This window comes from Apus apus, chromosome 3 (genome assembly GCF_020740795.1).
Source record: "Apus apus isolate bApuApu2 chromosome 3, bApuApu2.pri.cur, whole genome shotgun sequence".
Classification (NCBI taxonomy): Eukaryota; Metazoa; Chordata; class Aves; order Apodiformes; family Apodidae; genus Apus; species Apus apus.
In genome coordinates, this window is record NC_067284.1 from 48,629,063 (window position 1) to 48,651,513 (window position 22,451).

At 39.0% G+C, this 22,451-nt stretch overlaps 1 protein-coding gene across 6 annotated transcripts in view; it reads left to right on the plus strand.

The window, feature by feature from the left end:
- Positions 1-22,451, plus strand: part of PLCB1 (phospholipase C beta 1) — a 406,490-nt gene that overhangs the window by 332,720 nt on the left and 51,319 nt on the right. For all 6 annotated transcript variants that reach the window (XM_051615377.1, XM_051615376.1, XM_051615378.1 and 3 more), the window contains exons 26-31: positions 614-833; positions 5,329-5,509; positions 7,649-7,725; positions 7,817-7,906; positions 10,169-10,226; positions 12,011-12,097. In XM_051615377.1, coding sequence (XP_051471337.1) covers positions 614-833; positions 5,329-5,509; positions 7,649-7,725; positions 7,817-7,906; positions 10,169-10,226; positions 12,011-12,097 — 713 coding nt within the window. The remainder of the gene's footprint in view (positions 1-613; positions 834-5,328; positions 5,510-7,648; positions 7,726-7,816; positions 7,907-10,168; positions 10,227-12,010; positions 12,098-22,451) is intronic.

Genomic DNA, 22,451 nt, shown 5'->3' on the forward strand with positions numbered 1-22,451 from the left:
GCTGCCAATCCTTTGATAGACTAGGACCCGGCTGGCCTTGAATCCTCTGATAGGGGGTCCCCAACAACTGAGAAGTGAAGTATCTCCTGAGATGCCATGATGATACCAGGACAGATGCCTCCAGCCAATGCCAGGGTCAAGACAGGAGAGCAGCCAGCTGAAGTGCTGTTTGTGAAAGGGGTTTAGGTACCAGCACGGTATGTAGTCCATCCAGAGGGAAGGGAAACTTGAAGAGTTGGTACAGTGAGCACAGAAATTATCTGTGGCCATATCTGTGTAAGATCATGCTTTTATATGTTGGGCTGATGGGAATCTTTTGCATCTGAAAGGGACTGAGGAAAGGAAGTACATGTTTTTTATTTTGCTACACATCTTGGTGTTCTAAATTTATGTCTCAGTTCTTACTCTTTTATCAATTAAATTTGCCATAATATTTTCAATCTGGTTAGCTCATTTCCAGGGAAGTCTGCTCAGTTAATTTCAACTAGCACATTTCACCTACCAGCAGTACACAAGCATGTTGTGTTTCATTCCTGCTAATGGCAAATCCTAGGTACTCTGATTGAAATTGTACATTATTAGAAAATTGAAGTGGCTTTTGTTCTTATTGTAGAAGTGGAAGCACAGACTATTGAGGAGCTAAAACAACAGAAGTCTTTTGTTAAGCTTCAGAAAAAGCATTACAAAGAAATGAAGGACCTTGTAAAGAGGCACCACAAGAAAACCACTGACCTTATCAAAGAGCACACTGCAAAGTATAACGAGATCCAGAATGACTACCTCCGACGGAGAGCAGTTTTAGAAAAAACAGCAAAAAGAGACAGTAAGAAAAGGTATGTTGATTGTAGCTTTCCTGCTTTTGGCATTGAAGAGCTTTGCTCAGGTCTTCTTTTATAGTACACAATTAATATGGAGGTGACATTAGAAGACAGAAAAAGAAATAAAAGCAGCAAGATTCCTAGGTAAAATGAAGTCAGGGCCTTTGATATGGAAATCATCAGAAAAATCCCTGTCTGTGATGTGCTGCTCCTCTGCTAGAAGCCAGATAAGTTGTTCACCATGTACACCTCTTTCCTCATAAATGAGAGTATGCAATATTTATCCTGGAACTTCCTGTGGACCATGGGTGTGGGTAGGTGATCGAGCTGTACTGACAGCAAGGGCCAGTGGTTAGGTACTGATCTGAATCACTAAGTGTGAGAGGGGGCAGCCCCTGCATGCTGGATTGTTCAGGAACCAGACTGCAGGGTGAAGGAACTCAAACCTATCTGGATAAAGTGTTATACTTTTCATACTCGGGTCAATTGCATCACATTTTGTCAGAGCACCTCATCTTCTCCCATGCTGATCTCTCCTTTAGGAATATCAGTTCTATGGTGTCACCGTTTGACTCAGGTCCGACAACAATGCTCTCGATCCCCTCCCCCCCCACACCCAGGTAGGGAAGGAGAGAGAGAAAAAGAGAGAGACTTGGCTGGACTGAAAACTAAACTACACAGCTTTAATTAAAACACTAATGAATCATATAAGAAAATATATACAATTATATACAGATATATTCAGATATGGGCAAAAACCTCTCGCCTCCCCCCACCCCCGGCAACTCCCACAGCACTCCCCTGAACTGGCAAGAGTCCCGAGAAATCCCGGAGCTGCTGCTGGAGAAAGCAGAGAGTTATGAGGGTCAGGAGAGCTCGAGCCTAAGGGTCGACGGTGATGGATGAGCAGAGTCCTCCCCGGACGCCGGCCATGGACGGAAGAGAAGGCGAGAAGAAGGAGGAAGCTGTCTTCTAAGATCTCTGTCCTTCCTTTGAGCTTACGTAGATATATGGAATGGAATATCTTTGGCCAATTTTGCTGTCTGTCTAACTCAGCCTCCCACGGCGGGGGGTCAGAGATCTCCCCATAGTGTCTGAGCCGGCGGAGTGAAGGTGCAACCTTGAAACCTTAGTAGTTAGAAAAACATTCCACTGTCTTATCAGCCTAGCAGAACACACAGTTGCTAGTTAAAAGAAAGCTTACTGAAGGAAAAAAAATCAGTGAAAAGAAAAATTGGCTTAATCCTGGCTCAAACCAGGACATATGGAAACTTCTGCCCACACTTAATAGCACAACTTTATAATGCAGCTCCTTTTTCAAGCAAGGAGAAGTTCTTGTAGCCAGCATACATGGACATTCTGCCCATATTAAGCCATTGGTTTCCTCTGGGCCACTACAGTGTGCTGTCTGGTGTAGAAGAGACCCAAGTATCAAAACAGGAACAAAATTTACTCTTTTATGCTATTTATGGGTAAAATGGATATTCTGAATTTGGGGATGTGCAGAGCATTGTCTCCAAGGTAGAGCCCTGGAAAAAAGCTCATGCAAGAGTAGAAGGCATCAGATGTATAATTAAGTGAAAAAAAACACCTGAAAGCTATAAACATCTGACTGCTGCTTAAAATACCAATCATCAAGGCCACTTTGGGATCTCTTAATGATTGCTTGCTTTGCCTCTACATGCACATCCTTCTGTGCAGTATCTCTTTCTAAATCTTTACTGCCCTATTTTTTTGTGTGTGCTGATTTAATTTGTGTATTACTTGTTTAGGTAATAATAAAATAGGAGTGTTGTAGTTATCATTATCAGTTTTAAATGCAAAGACTTACAACCCATGATTCTTCCACAATTATTGTATTGATCATATACTAAGGAGCTATATGTTAATAAATTCTGAACTCCTGGCAAAACATATACAGAGAGGTACAGTCAGGGCCTGATACTGCTACAGCTGAATGTTTCTTTCTTCCCTTAGTGCAGCATTGTCATTTTAACATAATTTATTTTATAAAGTAATTAGAAAAGCACAGAAATCCTTAAACTTTTACATAAAATATAGCTGCAGTTCTTAAATGTTAAGATACTGTGTGAACATTAAAAAAAATTACTTGACACTTTGGTGGGAGATCATTAGAGAAAAAAGCTGCAGGCATGCTCTGGTTGCTAACCTTCTTGATTGTACCTCTCATTTTAAGTGCTTGGGATCCAGGCCATAACTTTTCCCTTGGAAGGAGCTTATTCATTTATGCCTGCCTGATGACAGAATGTCATTTGGCTTAATAAGAGATTAACACTCATATCTATGTTCAGCTGGCCACAACTGTTGCCAGTTTTCAGGCTTCCAGGTTCAACACTTGAGTTTAACAAACTCCCTTAATGACTTGCTTGTCAGCTCCATCGGCTGTATTTTCCCTCCTCAATGCATGCCACAGCTAGTGGCAGCCATAACTATGTAATTCTTTTTCTCTAGCATATTCTATTGAGATGTAAGCAGAAAAACAAACTGAATTTAAAAAAAATAATAATAATTACTCATTTATCTTTGAGTAAAAAGGATTTGGGTTTTTTTATTTTGTTGTGATCTGACCATAAATCATTCATGATATCAGGTAATAAAACCCTGCAGGCTGTTATGTGGAGCCATCACAGTAATTGTGGAGATGTGAGGTTTTCTGTGCAAATACAGAGAAATCTGAAGGTTAAAAAAATATCTGAGGTTGAATTTTAAAAAGGCAGGAATATATTTTGAGGGATTTTCAAACTTGCAAGTACATATTATCTCAAGCAGCAGACTTCTAATAGAATACCAGATCCCCAGGAAAAGGTGATTTTTATTATTTTAAATTCTTACTGCAGATATTTGCCCGTAACTGCAAAGTATAAATCACTGCTTCATCACAAGTTCCAGTATCAGATTGCCATAAAAATGTGTTGTCTCTAGTCAGAAGCAATCCATGTTTTATGCCCTTGTCTAAAACTGGGCCAAGATTCAGTAAAGCCATTGTCTAAATGAAGTTTGAAGTATTTATTTATACACATGCACAAGTGTTTTGCTGGTGAGGTTTCTGAAGCTTCTTTAATCATTATGTCCCTTAAAAGACAGCCTTAGTATTTTAGCCAACATTTGAAACAGGCCTTATTACTTTTTCCCAAAATTCCAAGAGAAAATGCAGAGTGTAATGTAGAGGGTAATGGCGTAATATGCTGACATTAATATTCATTAATGCTGTCTTCTGGCTCTGTATTTAAATTATCCTCACTTATCACGCTGACACCACTTGACCTCTTAGTAGGAGGTTCACATACAATAAAAAAAACAAGACATAGAAAGAAGCTACCTTGGGTTAATATCCTCAGACTGATGAAAGCAGTTCCACATTATTTCAGTTGATGTAACTCTAATTTGACAGCAGCTGCAAACTTGGACCTAGGAAAGGAGAGAGGCAGCCAGTGCAGCAAGTTCTCTGAATTGTAATCTCTGCAAATTTCTGGGTAGGAAACTCATTTTTTCTCTCTCAGTGTCAGCCCTCTCTGTTCAAGGTTTTGCTGCTTTGTCCATCTCATCCACTGTTCTGAGGTTTCCCAGGCAACTGATTTAACACCTGAGTACAGCAGGAAACACAGCAGCAGAGCAGGGACACGGCATAACTGTGTGGTTTGGTGTTGGTTTTTTTAACGTTTTTCTTGGGTTTAGTTTGGTGCTAGCCTGAGAGGGATATTGGTTTTGCTGCTGATTTTTTCCTTGAGCAATTTTTTGTCATCATTTCTCCTTTCACAATTACATCTCTCCTTCTTTCTGTCCTAAGAAAGTAAAAAAAAAAAAAAAAAAAAAAGTTGATCTATGGTGTAGCTTTTTAGCTTCCTCATTATATTTTTGTTTGCTCCTGTATGCTGCCTTTCTGAGGTTTAGCCCCCACTGGGATTTTAACTTTCCTCCTGAAGTCAGCAGTCGATAGAGCACTTTCCTCTGTGTGTGCTATGCATGGCATTTCCTGAAGGGGGAAGGAAATACCAAATAAAGGGAAGTTTCTGCCATTTGAAGCATTTTGGAAATGCAGATGTAAAGTTATGCTTTTAAATTTATTCCTAAGTGTATGCAAGGATGACTGGGTTTTCAAAATACTTATTGTTCACCATTTCTGTTGAGGACTCTGCAGCTTTGAAGTTCAAGTTACATGTCTGGAAGTGGATAAACAAGTTCCATAGGCATCTGTTTATGGGAAATCTTGGCAGCTGCATTTATAACTCATTTATACTATGCCTGGTAAAATGAGGTTTAAAAGCAATAGCCATCCCATAAATAAACTGTCAACACTATTTTTTTCTAAAAGATTAAATTCTTGGACTTACTACAGCTAAAATAATCTTCTGGTCCCATATTTGGTGCTAAGAAACTTCTTAATGGCCTACGTATTACGAGGAGCCTTAAAAAACAAGGTTTAAATATGGGGCAGAGTGTACATGCCTGGTGACTTAGAACTTGATGGTGTATTTTTGTGTCTTTGCAGATCTGAAACAGGCAGCCCAGACCACAGTTCTTCAACTATTGAACAGGAATTAGCTGCACTGGACTCTGAAATGACCCAGAAGCTAGTGGAGCTGAAGGAGAAACAACAACAGCAGCTGCTAAATCTCCGACAGGAGCAGTATTACAGTGAAAAGTACCAGAAACGAGAGCATATTAAGCTGGTATGTTTCTTATGTTGTCTGCTTTTCTTTAGCTATCTCAGGGTGAGTAATGAAATCAGCATGACATTATAATTAAGCTTCCTCTTACTTGGAGTCCATTTCAGAGTTTGGTTTCCCTGTGGTCTGTTACAACTTCAAGGGGTTGTTGCGTTCACTTTGTCACTAATGCTTCTAACAACTCAAAAGGCTTTGGATAGAAGGCAGAAAGGCAGCAGGATTTTTACTGCTGCTAATGCAGAGAGGCCTTACCTCTAGTTATGTAAGTCTCAGTTTACTGCAGCTTTTGGATCATTTTCCCATTTTGTTCTGCCACTTTTTTAAACATGAAACACTCAAGGAGCCAGGATTAACTGGAAAATAAACCAAAACACCGTGAAAATAAAGACACAAAAATAGATTCAAACGTTCCCCAGGGCACAGAGTTGTGCCAAACAGTGTTCCTGTTGGAGATGAATGCTTTAAGGCGATGCAGGACGTAATCTGTATATGGTGAAGAAATGACTGAAGCCAGCTTGTGTTTTTACAGCTGGAGTTTGGCTCACAACTACAGTGGGATCATAGGCCCTTTGAGCTGGAATAGAGGAGCTTGGGCAGATGGCAGCTGATGCTGATGGATATTCTCAGGCAGAAAAGAACATTTTTAAATTGTGTTGTAGGAGTGTAAATTGTTTCTCAGCTGCAGACAATCCTCCTTCACTATTTTTTTCCTATTATATGATGTTTTGCCTCATTACTGTTGGTTTAAATCATTTGTCTCTTCTACCATGCCATCCAAAAAGAGGTCAGAGGAGTGATATGTGTGGATATTGCTCAGCAAGGCCTTTTCACCAATTCATTCCCATGGATTGTGGCATGGAGCTGCAGTTCCCAAGTGATGCCCTGTTTGTCAGCAGTTGTATGTGAATCACAGCTGCTCCAGTGTGAGTGCATGGATGGAGTTGGTTACCTGTGCCACAAGGAGAGAGCTCACATTCAAATAACAGTTTTTGGCTGCATTTCAGAGATTTTTTTTTTTATTAAAATGACCCATTTTGGACTCACAGAATTATGGCTTCTATTGTAAGGTAACTGACTTCTCATTTCAAAATGGAAAGTGGCATTTCTCAAAGCAAACTTACATTTTCAGCATTGTCCATTTAGGTAGTGTCAGGATAAACTCGTATTTTAGCACAGAACTCTCAGGCAGCTTTTCCTCTGAGCTGTGCAGGAGTTAATATTCTGATTAAAATCTGCTTTGCAGCCAAGAGATTCTTTCTGATGTCTTTTTTTTTCAGAGCCTACTGTTAGTATCTTTATTCTTTAAGGAATTAAAAGCTGGATCAGACTAGCTAGGCATTATTATACATTCTCTGGTTCATCATCCTGAGAGGATTATTATTATATACAGAATCAGACTTAAACTAGATGGGGTGATCAAAGTAAATTGGTCCCATTTCCTACGTGAATTCATCAGTCATTGAACTTGAACACAAGCCCTTTCTGTGTGCCTTCTCACATCAGCATCAGCACCACAAGCATGTTTTTTGTTAGCAGTTTCAGCACAAATCAGATTGGACCCAGCACTGCACAGAAGATTTCAAACTCCCAACTCAAATTTTTTTTATCCATGAGTCTGTGATCAAAATGTAGGCTATTCTTGTCTACACTTAGCTTTCTTAGCTATCATGCATGAATTTTCAATACCCACCTGACCTTACTGAAATCTGAGCTGTTCCAGGTAATAATGCAGGAGGAATGTTTTCAGCACTTAGAGAGAACCTTGAATATTCAGTCCTGCAGGAATTCAGTTTGTAGTTTGTATTGCATAAATTCAATTTGTGACCATTCATGAATTAACATAGGGATTTTAATTCCTAGCAAAGCTAAAATCTGCAAAATATATTGTGATTTAAAATTTAACATTCTGAGACTATATCACCTTGATGTACAGAGACTTTCTGTGTAAGTTGCATATATGCAAGTTAGGCTGTTAAGAATGTGTTTACACTGATAAAAACATTCACGGGCTTTTAATCACTGGTCATTAACCAGGGAATGGTGTAACACTTTCATGCCTGCTACAGACTTTGTGGAGACTTAGATATATGCATGATATTTAGCTGAAAATACTTTTGTTTCTTGGGGTTTGTTTGTTTTCAGCTTATTCAGAAGTTGACAGATGTAGCAGAGGAGTGCCAGAGCAGCCAGCTAAAGAAACTGAAAGAAACATGTGAAAAGTAAGGCACTATTCCCCTTACAAATAATTACTACTCTGTGTGGATTTTGTTTAGATGCCTTTTAAACTTGCCTTTATTTTTTATGCATTAGAGAAAAGAAAGAATTGAAGAAAAAAATGGACAAGAAAAGGCAGGAGAAGATCACAGAAGCGAAGTCCAAGGATAAAAATCAAATGGAAGAGTAAGTATATCCCTGGATCCATATCCTTATGCCTTACAAGGAGACAAGATTTTTCACAACTGGAAAATCAAAGAAAGGTCTTTACCTTAAATACAAGGCCGATTTTAGTCAGACTATAATACCTCACCAGAGCAGTGGAGTCCTTCTTTCTTCCGCTGATACTAATTTAATTTCCTGGGACTAATCTAATCTCCTGTGAGCATTGAGAGCTTGGGTCAGCTGCAAAGGTGCTGATGTGTGATGTTGGGGACATGCCTGTGAGTGGTATGACAGAGCGATTCACCAAGATGCTGTTCATCCAGACACTGTTCCTCTGAGTATAAATAGACTTTGTGACTTCAGTTCCTGCAGGGTTTGATTTCACCTTAACTTAGCTTTTGATCTTTGAGTTATCTGTTCTTCTTGGTTCTGTTAAAGCTGCTCTCCAGAAGAAATAGCATCAACACACTGGAATGTTTGCTCTACTTTTGTGATAAATTCCCCTCAGATGCTGGGCTACTGGTTCTTCTCCAATGATAGTGTTCTGCAGCCTGAAGTTACTTCAGGTGGAAGAGAGAGGAAGGGTGAGCTCTGAGAGTGCAGTTTCTGAGAACAGGGATAGGAATATTAATTTCATTTATGCACAACCAGATAATACCAACTGTAGCTGTGCAAGTTGATTCTATTCTTACCAAGGGCACAGTGTGTAGGTTTGTTTGTCCTTCATTTGTTTTTGCAAGCAGCTCACAAAGAAAATGGACCATTTGAATCTTCCTCTGTGTCCTGAGATATTTCTGTTAGCAGTCTTTAGTAATGTTTAAGGACAGTTAAAAAGACAGAAGGAACAAAATAACAACAACAAAATCCAGAATATCTGAATTTTACCATGCAGCAAAGACACAACTACATTTGGTTTTCTACAGGCAAAAAAGTTTATATGGATTTTGGAGCCTCTTGACATAGAATCTGGGTGTTTGGTAACATTGAAAGGTCACGCACACACAGTGAAATGCATCTTATAATTTAAGTATCTGTAATATAGAATTTTAATAAACATCCAAGAAAAAAGATAACATTAAAATAATTGATTATGAAAAAAACAGGAGAAATACTTAATATGCTTAGAGCTGATAAAAGGGCATGGAAGTCATATTAGAAAAAATTAGTTGGTCATTATGAAAACGTTACAGCAGTAAAAATCAGTTGCAGTAGGAAATTATTTGCTAGGAGATTATTGAGACATTAGTGAGAAAGGCTCAGAAACAAACAAGTAGATATTGGGGTTTTTTTCCTTTTACTTTTTTTCTCATTTTTCCCAAGGACTTCCCTGTGCCTTTGGGAAAGGTGAGACGGGAATTACATGGGAAATTCAGCTTTCTTCTGTCAAGTGGCACAGTTTGTCCTCACTCTCACAGTAGGACAAAGAGCAGCGAGACCTTCAGGTGAATCCTATTCAAGTCATCCAGGCTAGCCTGCTTGTTTAAAGCTTGTAGACAAATTTGATAAAGAATCTTACACAGAGATAACATATTGTATTAATTTTTCTTACTTAATTTTTCTAGTTGCTACATGCACCCAGGGCTTGTGTAACTACCAAAACCCGTAGGATTTTAGTGGCATCTGAAGAGCAATTCACTGTTCTTGACCTTTATATTACTGTCCTGAATCTGGTCAACTCAGGTATCCACAAATGGTTGTTTTATGTGCATTTATCTCTTTGGGGGATCTCATCTTCAGCCTGTGACCAATGGTTACCTAATAACTTTCTCACAGAGTCACTTAAAGTTCAAGTATTTCCTCCAAATTCAGCTTTATGTGGTTTACATTCCAAAGCCGGGGACTAAAGTCAAGTCTGCCCTGCTGTTTGTGGGAACTTTGCCTTTGTCTCTGAGAATGTCCCCAGCAGGACATGCTCACTGACAGAGACTATATGATGTGCCACAGCAGGGCAGTGCATCTGCTGACAACAGTGTGCCTTCCTAGACTGACACTGAAGTCTTAAGGAACACCACCATCACTTTGAAGATGTGGCAGCACCGTGTGGGAAAAGCCTGTTGTGAATGAGCAGGAGGGGTTGTGGTAGGTCATGGGGAAATCTGTCTGAGCCCTTCATACAAAAAAAATTAAGCCTCATCCAAAAGGCACATTCAGGAACTGGATAAAGTTAAGCAGGCAGATCCATACATTCCAAATATTGCCTTACTTATTGTGTAAGAAGTTGAACGGGGTTTAAATATTCTGGTGTGATCTTATTGACTACAGTAACTTGTTGATTCTTCCCAGAGAGAAGACTGAAATGATTCGCTCTTATATCCAGGAAGTGGTGCAGTACATAAAACGGGTATGTTGGGCCATACACTTAAATTTCATTTTGGGAGATAAATTGTCAACTTTCATATTTTAGGTCATATTAAACTGCAAATTCTAAGATTCGGTATAAAGGCTGTGCAAGTGCTGATTTTTGACAGATGCACTGTTGGCTTCTCTTCACATTCTGGTTAAAGAAAAATTGGAATTTCAGACTGATCTTGATTAACTGTTAGTCAGTGTTTGAGGAATGGTGCTAAGAGAGACAGATATGATTTAATCTTTGACTATCCTGTGTTTATTCATGGAAAACCTACCAATTTATTTTAATTGGCTTGCTGTCCCATGAATGCAAAGATTGCATAAGGAACTCTGAAAGTCAATAAACATAAAATTGCAGAGTATGTTTTAACCTTAATTACATTTATACAGTTACCGAAATGAAAAAAAAACCCAAAGCAACATCCTATGAGCTCTGTAAATACAAGTAAAAGAATTTCGTTACAGGTGTTAGCTTTATTGAAAGGATAGTGGTTTGCACTGGGCTGAATTACAGAATCACAGAATCACTGTGGTTGGAAAGGACCTCTGAGATCACCAAGTCCAATCAAACACACAAAAAAGCAAACACCAACCACACACATTCCACCAAAAAACACCCACAAAAAATGCCACAACCTTGGCCACTAGAGCAGGGCCTGAAGTGCCACATCTACACATTTCTTGAATGCCTCCAAGGATGGTGACTCCACCACGTCCCTGGGCAGGCTGTTCCAGTGCCTGACCACTCTTTCATTCCATACAGAAATTCTTTCTCGTATCCAATCTGAACCTCCCCTGCTGCCACTTCAGGCCATTTCCTCTGGTCCTGTCATTATTTACTTGGGAGAAGAGGCCAACACCCACCTCCCTACAACCTCCTTTCAGGTAGTTGTAGAGGGCAATGAAGTCTTCCCTCAGCCTCCTCTTGTCCAGAATAAACATCCCCAGTTATCTCAGCCGCTTTTCATATGACTTGTTCTCTAGTCCCTTCACTAGCCTTTTTGCTCTCCCCTGGACACACTCCAGCACCTCAATGTCCTTCTTGTAGCGAGGGGCCCAGAACTGCACACAGCACTCAAGGTGTGGCCCCACCAGTGCCGAGTACAGGGGCATGATCACTTCCCCACTCCTGCTGATCACACTATTGCTGATGCAGGCCAGGATGCCATTGGCCTTCTTGGCCACTTGGGCACACTGCTGGCTCATGTTCAGCAGGCTGTCAGCCAGCACCCCCCGAGTCCTTTTCTGCATGATGGTACCTTCATGAAGGTATGCACCACAGTGTTTTGATGTGTGAAATCACTATGAAGCTTATGACACTGTTAAATTTTCTCTTAATTTCAGTGCAGAGAGTTCAGTTCAAAATTTGGCCTGCTTTTGCTCACAGAGAATGTTAATTTAGCACTATAGGATGCAAATCCTTTTCTTCTGGAAACAGAGTCCATCTTGCACAGCTCATACAATAAAATCTAAAGCAAAATAGTATGGTTTGTTTTTTTTAAATGCATTATGCTTTTAATAGCATTAGAAGTCTACAATAAGTCCTTTAGACACTTCTGATTCTAAATCCCACATGTGCAGTCTGAGATATTAGGTTCACATACAACTGTTAGATCAGTTTTGCTCAGTCTTGCTTGTGACAATGGTGTGTCAGTTTATATTGGAATTATTAATTGTTTTGATAAGAATATTTTGAGGCATGAAATATTTGTTGGGGAAGAGGTGGAAAAGTGAGGATATGCAATCTCTGAAAAAAGATTTGTTCTTTTCTTTCAGCTAGAAGATGCTCAGAGTAAAAGACAGGAGAAACTTGTAGAGAAACACAAGGAGATTCGTCAGCAAATACTGGATGAAAAGCCTAAGGTAAAGAGTTTTTTAACAATGTTATACTGCTAAAAATATCCTCCAGGAAAGAAAGTGTTCTTACAGCAGGTAGGCTGATGTTTAAACATGAACAAGTCCATTCATAGCATCATAGCCACTGTTTCTGATAGTCAGGATGAAAAAAAGTCAAGTAGCAGCCTAGTATGGAGCAGCACTTCAAGTCCATATGCCATATAACGGGGTGTGTTTTTTCATTACTCATATTGTTGTAAAGCTTTTAGTGCAAGTGGCACTTCTGACCAGCAGAGAGTGCCCTTCACTCTCTTCTGCTTTAGCAGTACAAAAACAAAACACAGTTGACATTGAAAAGAGATATCTTTTTAGCATGCTTAACACAGATATTTGTAACAATTGCTGAGGATATATATATTTTAAGGAACACAGTGTTTTCATAATAATAGTGCTTAATACTCTACATTGCTTGCTGGATTTCCTCTATTTGATTTTGTGCACTGCACCTACCTGTAATATTCTGAAACATGGGTTTTCATCCTCAACATTGTGGGCTGACTTTTGCTTCTAGTGAAGCTGATTGTAGCTTTGCCTTTGACTTCAGTAGAGGAGGTTTAGAGTCCTCCACTTGTACATGATTTTCCTGTAAGAAGACCCAGATAACTATATAATCAGGCTTCTGTATGGAGGGAGACTTGTTTTCAGCAGAGTTCATACCCAGGTATGATTCTTCACAGCTCATTGTGTCATATCTGCTTTCATTTTTTCTGCGCTTGCTCAAATGTGTGTTCTAGGCTTGACTTTTCATTTCTTCTCTGTGTCCACAGTCCTAATGTTTCTGTGCTTGTATTACAGCTTGAGTTCTAGCACTGGGTGTCAGCTAATTAGTGTTGTCATGTCATTTATGTGAAATATCCAGAGGACTAGTTAGGCTAAGGTCAGAGTAGCTGGAAGTTTACAGTAGTCTGGAAAAATAAAAATGTCTACATCTTGGATTTTCTGCTCATCTTTTTAAAATTGTGTCTATAAATAATCTGGAACTTTTCAATGTCATGGGCCTCTGGGTTTTATATTTGGTGCTCTAGGATTTTGAGCTTCATAAGGATGGGAACTAAAAGGATAGGGAATTAAATGCTGGAATTCTGAATTTCAAATAATAATATGATAGTAGTTCTAACACGACTTTTCACAACTTCTTGGGTACTTGATTGCTTCTATGTCTTTTCCTCTGTTGTTTTTTTGTTTGCTTAAAGTTACTGATTTACTGAGGAGTAGCATAAAGCACAGAAAATTTGTCACTATGGCCTTGGGTTGCATTTTGAAAGATTGTGCTGGACCCAAGGTGTTAGACTCGTCCATCAGCTGTCCATGTGACAAGTGTTAGGTCATGGCACGGTGCAGCTCTAGATCCCTTGTCTTCCCCTGCATCTGGCCATCAGTTAAAGCACTGCAGCCATCAGCCCTCCTCAGTGCTCTCAATTTCTCCTGAGAAAACCCTCTGCAGTAATGTGCTTCACAGGGCCTGGATGCAGGTTGTTTTTCCTCCTTTCCCACACACTGAAATGGGCAGACTTTGCTGAATTTATGAAAGTATGTGCCTCTTGTTGGCGTGAGAGGATTTAGACAAAACACAATTGCTCATTTTATTAAGTCTCTTTTAATGTATTGCTTCATGTTCATATTTCATATCCATAGTTGGTTTCTTAGTGACAAGGCATATGATATAACATAGATCGAATTATTTCCCAGCTGAGAAGAACCAATGTATTTTATGTAAACAGCAGCTTTTCTAGGGGCAGCTTTTTTAACAGGCTGGTCTCTCATGCTTCAGTATTCAAACACCCACTAAAATTCATGCTGGATGTGTTGTAAAAGGGTTTTCTGGCAGTTCCAACTCAATCCCTAGACAAAGAGTTTAAAATATTAAGAGGGAAAGAATTTTTATTATTTTTCCCAGTAATTCCTTTGGAGAAAGATTTTGCCATCATCAGTCACTGTCGTTTGGTTATTATTATTGACTCACAGTTTGTTGGGTTATGCTTTGTGCACAGAGCTCTCTCATAGCTGGGAAGAATATTGTTTCACAAGGAGTTGCCAACAGAGTGCCACAGCAGTTAGGGATTTTGGATGTTTGGGTTTTTTTAAGTATGAGTTTGCAGCTTCCTTTGTTGCAGTGTGTGTATGTCACCAGAGCAAAATTTCCTTTAGAGTGCTGAAATCTTAGACAACAGCTTTTAGAAACTGCACAAACTGGATGCGAAATGTATTGGAAGCAGAGGGCTTGCTTTTCTTTAAAATATCACGTGTGATAAGGTGAAAGTACTTATCTCAGAACTGATTTACACCCTTAAACTCTACCTCTCCCACATATATATTATTTCTTTTTAATGCTTGGGTGTCAGACTGTTTTGCAGCTTTCATTTGCAGGGCTATTTTGTAACAAAAAGCTATTTTTCTCATGTAAGAGTTAAAAGCTTTACTTTCTGAATTGATACTATTAGGCAAAAGATTGAAAGTAGTTCTTCAGCTTCTTGTGGTCCTGCTGAAAACAGAGTAGGCATTGGCTCTAATGGGCCCAAAATTACATACTGTATCTGGGTAAGTAATGAGGATCTCTTCATGACCAAGTTCTCTCTGATGCTGTAGAAACTCGAAATTGAATTTTATCATCAAATCTGTGAGTTTTGTATGGAAACAGGCCAGCTACTCACAGAAACATGTTTGGGAAAGGAGACAGTCACATTATTAAGAAGTGAAATACTGACTGGCTCTAGGTAAAAAAATTTCTTACTTGCCATTTTAGTGAAAGCACAGTGGAAACAAAATTCAAGTGCTCTCCTGCTGCTTTTTCCTAACAGCATCATTACCAACCAAGGCCATATGTATTTTCTTTTCTCTTACTCTTCTTTTTTCCTGTTTGTTTTTTGGGGTTATTTTTTTCTTACGTTATCTGCTGGCAGCTTTATTATCAGCAACAGCTTGTATTTCTTTTCTCCTCCATTCTAATTCTTTGTCTCCTCCTCTTAGTCATTGATACACATTAAGCTTGTCCTGTCCTTATCTTCTTCCCCTTGGGCATCTCTTCTGTATGCTGTGGAGGCTGCTGTAGAAGAACAGCTCTTTACCCGACGCTACTGAATTCTGTACATTAAAGCAGTGTGTGATTTGAGATTCTCCGCTACAGCCTGTGTCTGGCACTCGTTATCTCAGCACAGAGGAGTGCATCAAGGATGAGCATGGTCATTGCATCTCAGTTTGTTTGTCCTTGACAGCTTGTGCATCAGATTAAACATAAATCATGTGTGTTTCCTTCCCCCAACCCTTGCCACCAATTTCATTGTAATTACAAAAATCAATACATGTGAGGTGTGACAAAGAATGTATTATTTTTTGAGAATTGAGTCAGTTACAGTAAGTAGACCCAAACCTCCTTTATTTGAAATCCATGAGACTTTTCTTATTCCTGCTCAGGGGTCAGAGTTACACTTAGATCTCTATATAGTAGCTGAGGCTCCTGTGCTCTTGCAGTCATCTCCTGCTCCCAGCCAAGTTAACTGCATTCCTTTGGCTCCAGCAGACTATGTTCTTACAGTCCCAGCTGTCAAGGAAGATGTAACTCATGGGGTTCCCCATTTTGTAGCCCATGTTCACGTTTCTGCTCACACCCACTCTACTGTTCACAACCCCAGCTTAGCCAAGGCCTGACAGATGGTATGGGCTCCTGTAGAGATGTGGAAAATGGCACCATTCAGGGAGAAGCTTTGTCTGTGGGAAAAGGTGAAACAGATCTGCAGAGGCACCATAAGATGTGCAAACTTTCCTCTAAGTGTTGCATCTCTGTGGTCTTTCAAGTAAATGAAGAGAATACACCCTTGAGGTATAAAATTACTTTTCCCCCTCAAGAAGTGTAATGAAAATGATTTTTAAAGATTATAAATCAGTTTTCAATAATGGAAAATAAAGCATCTGTTGCATTCTAATTCACTTTCAATGAACACAAATTTATTATCTTGCATTTTGGTATGTATTATTAGTTGTACCTGATGGGAGCTGACATTTCTACAGCCAATCAATAATTAATATTAGCACTGTATCTGAAAAATTTATAGGGACATAAAATGGTATGTAGTCAAGCAATAGAGCGAATTAATGAGATGCTGATCATTTACAGCAGTAAATCTCTCCTAACTCCACTGTCATCTTTCCTTTACATAGGGCTGGAAAGGACGTCCAAGGTCTTTCTCCTCAGGGCTAGCTGTTTTTACAAGCAATCACATATCATGTAAACCCATTAATGAAACAGTGCTGGACAATTACTCCTTCCTTCTGAGTGTCATTTAAATTAAAATACTGAAAACTCCATTAATGGTTTAATAGGTTTCTGACTGATGCTTCCTAAATGCTTAGGATATCCAATAATACACTGATCTTTGCAGAAGTTACAGCTTGTCATATGTGCTTTAGGTAGAATTCTGTGGTCATCTTTGTGTTGATAGTGTTGAGTGAAATGGAGCCGTTACTGACAGTAGGGTCAGCAGAATCGTTATTCTAACTTTAGAGATAAGTCAAACACAGCAAATGTATTCTACAGCACTGTTAGATTTTATTTCAGTTAATCTCAGAGCTCAGAGCCACTCTATTAGCTCATCTGGAAGAGAGGAGTTCTTAGGAACTTTGATGACTATTCCAGTGTCCTTTCAGCCCACTGCATAATCCACAATAACAATGCACTGTCCACCACAATCCCTTTTTTATCCTTTACACCTCTGTAGGAAGCCAAACTGTCTTTTGGGCTAGCTGCACTTAATTCAAACTCTTCCAAATGCATTCCAGTTTGACCACAGGCGACTATTCAAGAATTTTGGGGAAGGAGTTTGGAGGAAAAGGTTATTGTAGTTTACTGAGTTTCATGGGACTTTGCATTGCATGGATTTGGATTGAATGGGGGAAAGTTGCCCCCCTAAAGTAGTATTCAGACTCATTGCAGAAAGACATTAACAAAATTAGTTGATAGCCACTGTAATATTTGAAAAGTTCTTTTATCTCTCTTTAGATAAAAAAATATTTGTTTTGTTAGTTCATTCAGTTTAAACATTTCCAAAGTTTAAAAAGAAATCTCTCTTGGATCTGTGGCTGCGAAGCTAAAATGACTTACAGCATTACCTACCAAAAAAGCAGAGAATTAAGAGGATTGAAATAATTTACTGTTTGTGTCACTATTGAGCTTTGGGTTCAGAGGGGAATAATAAAATGCTTCTCTGCCTCATTACATGGGCAACAGCATGGAGAAACGAATGGAATGTTCTTAGCCTCAGTGAACAACAAATACTTTAAATAAATGATATATGTATGTGTGTGTGTGTATATATTCTAGGCTGAGATTTCCATATTTCATTGTCACTCGATCTGGCATCTTCCCATTTCTGGACCAGAGCATGCAATTACATTGAAGGATGCAGTTTTCATGGACTGTTCACTTGAGGATCTTGGCACTTTGCTCAGCACATCTCAGCATCAAGTCCTGAGTGACAATCAGCCTAATTATCTAATAAGCTCTGAGTAGCTTAAATCCTGATGTTTCTTTAGAAGTTTTATTAGTGCAATTACTAAGCAGTCCCTGGTTGCAGAATATTTTGTCAGGAAACCAGGGTTATCTCCTTTTTTCTGTTTCTCTCAATGGATAAACATTGCAAAATGCACTTTCAGCCTGTAAATTGATTAGTAAGTAATCTCATTTCACTCATGAAATGAAATAGACTGACCTTTATCCTATGCCAGTTTTGTACCAATAGAGCACCCTTAAGTTCTGTGAAGTGAGTAGCTCATCACTAGGCCTGAGATAAAAATACTTCAGTCCAAGTAACAGGATGATCATAGGATTGTTTTTGATTAAGTCCTTATTCACCTGCTTGTTTACATTTTTTCTTCACAAATCCACATTTTTAATGACTGCTTTATTTTCCAGCTGAACAAATATTACAGTGTGAGAAATGGGTATCAGGTCACAAAAGATACATCTAATAATTTGACGTGGTATTTATTGTGTTAATTAAATATCTTCCAGTGTTGATTTGGCACATATTTCTTGGGAACACTAACTTTCAAATCAACAGCATCACATTTCCAGTGTGAATATGCAAAATGCTTTTACATTTTAATGACTTCTGATGTCACTTCATTAAAAATGTCAATAGCCTTTTGTAGGAATAATGTTAACTTAAAGAAATATTTCCATGAACAGGCTTGAGGGAAAATCTGAGAAATTTAGATTAGAGTTTATTGGTAGATGGTGATATTTTTCTCAGATGGATCTTTCTACAGATGGATCTTCAGAGAAAATCTTGGGTTTCATCTGGAGGTGCAAAAAAAAATGGAAAATAAATTACTTTAAAGGACAAACTGTTTTTTTGCAGTTTGCACTAGTGTAAATTAAAGGAAACATTATGAAGCTAGCAGAGTAACTGGCTATTTAAACTGATATGAGTGAAGGCAAGAGTATGGTCCATAGTGGAGGTCATGTGGCAGACAGATTTGATTTGTGAAGGTTAGTGAGATTTTCCTGGATAACATGCTAATAGCTAAGAACTGTGAGGATTTTTTTTTTTATTTTTTTTTTTTTAGAAAAGTATTTTCAGAATCCAGCTACCATCCAGGGGGGAGGGAAAAAGAAAAAAAAAAAAAAAGGCATAGGTTTGAAAATTCTTCCTGAAAAAAAAGAAGCCTCACTCATTTTTTCTAATTTGTACAAGCGAACCTCATGTCTCAGTCCACCGTGGTTAATTATTTCATTAGTCTTCCTGATAGATACATTAGGAAGATGAAATCCAAAGCAGAGCTCAGACCCTCCTGCATTCCCAGCTGCTCCCCACTGATCTCCAGCTTTGTGTGGTCCAGCCCAACACTGGGAGAGGTCTCCACCACTCAGGAACTCCCACTTGCCTGGAGAGACAGTGAAGGTAACTCCATCTACCTAAATTCAGAGGCAGCATCCCCCACATTCTCTCCTCTCCTCAGCAGAAAGTACAGCTGCCCCCAAAACAGTCCAGTCCTGAGACAGTGCAGAGGTGCCTGTTTGAGTGGCCACTTTCAGCTTTTGGAGAGGCATCCAGCTTAGCATCCATCAACAGCCACAGCAGCACAGGGCAGAGTATGGCATCCATACTACTCCTCCAGGGCAGGCTGTGCCATGACCATCCTCGTAGGTTTCTGTAATATCATGGAGGTGTTGGATGGGAAGACAGATCAGCCCAAGTGGACATGAATAATAAGCAATAAAGGTGTCATTATTTACCATTATGCAGATAAAAATATGCATGTCCCTAATTTGTAGTGGATTGCTGCGGTCATGATCTGTCAAAATGACAGAACAGTGTGGGGTTTTTTGCAGTTGGGGCTGTTGTTTTCGAACACCATCACCCTGTGCCAATAAACCCACTTGTTAAAAGCAAGAGAATTACTTGCATTTGTACAATAACTGATTTTACAATATTGCACTGTTAGTCTGATTCTCCTACATGCTTCATTTGAGTTAGAAAGCAGTTCAATTAAAGTCAGAAAAAAAGCAGTCATAAATTACAATAAAAATTATCAGCTGTGCAGTAAACATTGAAAAAGAAAAAATATATTTTCTCCTTTTGTAACTAAAGTAGACTTGACTTCTGATTTTGATGTTTGTGAGTAGTTACTTCTCCTCAAAACAAGTGAACTTGTATGCAGAGAAAAGCCTGGTGGGTTTATCATAGATTGAAGAAAAAACTGGGAAAAGGATGTGAAAAATTAATATATAGCTTCTTTATTCAAAATCATGTTCAGGATGGTAACATTGGAGAGAGCACATTGTTTCTGCAGATGATGCTCCTCTGTGTGCTGGAGGTGGATAAGGACAATAAGAAAAACATCAACCTGGATAGTGTAACATGAAAAGACGCCTCATCTGTTCTCTATAACCTCTCAAAGCACTTTCATCTGCCCTACCCCATTCTCTGCTCAATGGCCGAGCACATCTGTTAGGGTTAAAGCAAACTGTCAGGTGTCACTCAGGAACTGGTGCCACTGTGACCTGCTGCTGCACTCACTCTGCTTCAGCACTTATTGCTTTCTGCAGCAAAAATTTCCCCAGTGTGGACAGGTGGCCAGCAAGCTGCAAGGAGAAAAAAAGAGCACGAAACTACCTGTTGTGTTAACATGATCATCTCTGGATAAAAAACAACCACAAATGATGTGAAAAAGTATAAGAGGTCAAGGGCTGAAAAATGTTTTGTGTCAGGATGTTTAGCTTGGAGTATACAATATTAAAACCTGATGAGAGAAGTCCCTGCTAGGAAAATCATTTTGATTCTGCAAAGGCAAGTGTTTTGCATGCTAAATCTAAGTGAGCAACAGGGCACCAACAAGCTGTTGATTCTCCTTCATCTTCCTGTAAGCTAGCATAGTGCTCTATGAAGTCTAAAACATCAGCTAAATTGTGCATAGTGTTTGTATATATAGTGTATTTGAAATGCATGGTAGCGTGTACACACACACTTGAAATCTAGTTCTTTATGTAGTGTCTTATATATGTGTTCATCGCTGCAAGTCAGATTGAACAGGAATTGCCACAAAGGCAGAACCACGTGCTCTTATTCAACTGCATTCATCACTGAGCAGCAGTAGCAATGTATTTGTTAATTATCGGAGCAACATAACAAATGACAAGAGATTCAGTTTGACACATCTAATGGAAAATGTTAAAAGAAATATTAATACTTAGTATATAAACTCATTAGAGAGATGTGTTAAAATGCATGAAAGGGAGACAAAAAAATATGTTCCTTAATGAGCAGAGAAATAAAGTCACTGGTCCTGCAAAGACTGTAGTACATGAACAGCTTGATATATGCAAGTCATTTGTTGAGATAGTACTTAGGTCTCTGTGAAGAGTAAGTCTGCCAAGCAGAGCCAGCACTGAAAATAATACTGCATTTCTGTAAATGAGGTAGTAGTGCCCACTGCAGTGCACATTAACAATGCAGGTTGCTCTTACAGTACGCTCATAACAAGATGGGTGCTGAGTTTATCTTCTTTACAGTGAGACACTTCACGATGATAAATATACCAGTCGAAAGAGTGACAGAAATAACAAAAGTATACCTGTATGAAAAAGTATATTCAGAATAATGAAGAAAATTCTAATTTGGGGTGGTGGAGGGTCATTTTTGGAAACAACCAAAACATCTGCAAGAAGAAAATGTTGGTTTGAGATTCAGTGTCTCTCACAGCAGTTTAAGAGCACTGAGCATGGTAGGGGTAGAAAACCCTCTACATCCAGAAGGGAGAGAAAGTGCACTTTCATCTGTGGTGACAGGGAAACCAGCCTCTCAGTTTCAGTGTGTAGTTCCCAAGCTATGTGGGTGCAGCTTTCAAGGGTTTGGCAGCCCTCCTTCATCACTAGCAGAATAGCTGCAAGAGATGTTCTCTGGAAAGATTATTTTTCATTAAAGTTCTCATGTGACTCATTTACAACAAATCAGCATTTTCTGACAGTAGTTGCATATAATTGCAGCAGCTGCATAATACAGTAGTTGTGGATGATGATAGTATATAGGTTTAACTATACTGACTATTTGCCTATTATTCAACCATTGTTTGGAAAGAGGTTCTTGCCAAGAGATTGTGGAGTGTGACTAAGCACATAAACTGCAAGTACAAATCTTTAAATTATTTCTTTTATGGAGTCCTAGATATTTGTAAGCTTCGTGAGGAATAAGGTATGGAGCCCACTCAAGGATGGTCAAGGCAAAGTCTTAAACTCATGTAACACTGACTTTTGCAAGTAAATTGTAGGTCCAGAAAGTGTTGTGAGGATGGTGAAAGTTGACAATTTTTAGTTCTTTTTCTGCCTCCTAAACAAAAAGGAAAGAAAAATCAGAATTTTGATGTTCACCTGATAGAAAATTTTCCGTTTCAAACTGACTGAGTTTGGGATGGGAATCTCAGTCTAGGTTCATTCTATCCACTTTGCAGCACCCCGGGGTGGCCTCGGGTTTATGGAAATGGATGCAGACATTCACAAAAGTGAAAAAGGTTATCAGGCATACCATACCCTACTGATAATGATAGGTGTTTTCTGTTTGTTGTTCTTTTTCTTTCTATTTCTCCACTTTCCCACTTCCTCCATTTTACCCACTCTCCTACTCGTCCCTCTCCGTCTTGCTCTGGGATTCCTTTCAGTGTCTTGTTTTCAATACTCTTTCCATAGATTTCCTTTACTTATGCTTCTTATATTCTTTCCTCCTTTTTCCTCTTTGCCATCACTTGCTGCTAATAAATTGCAAGGACTTTTACGAATAGTGTTTCTTTCAGAGTAAAAGACACATTTAAAGAAGACTGAGGGAAGAGATAT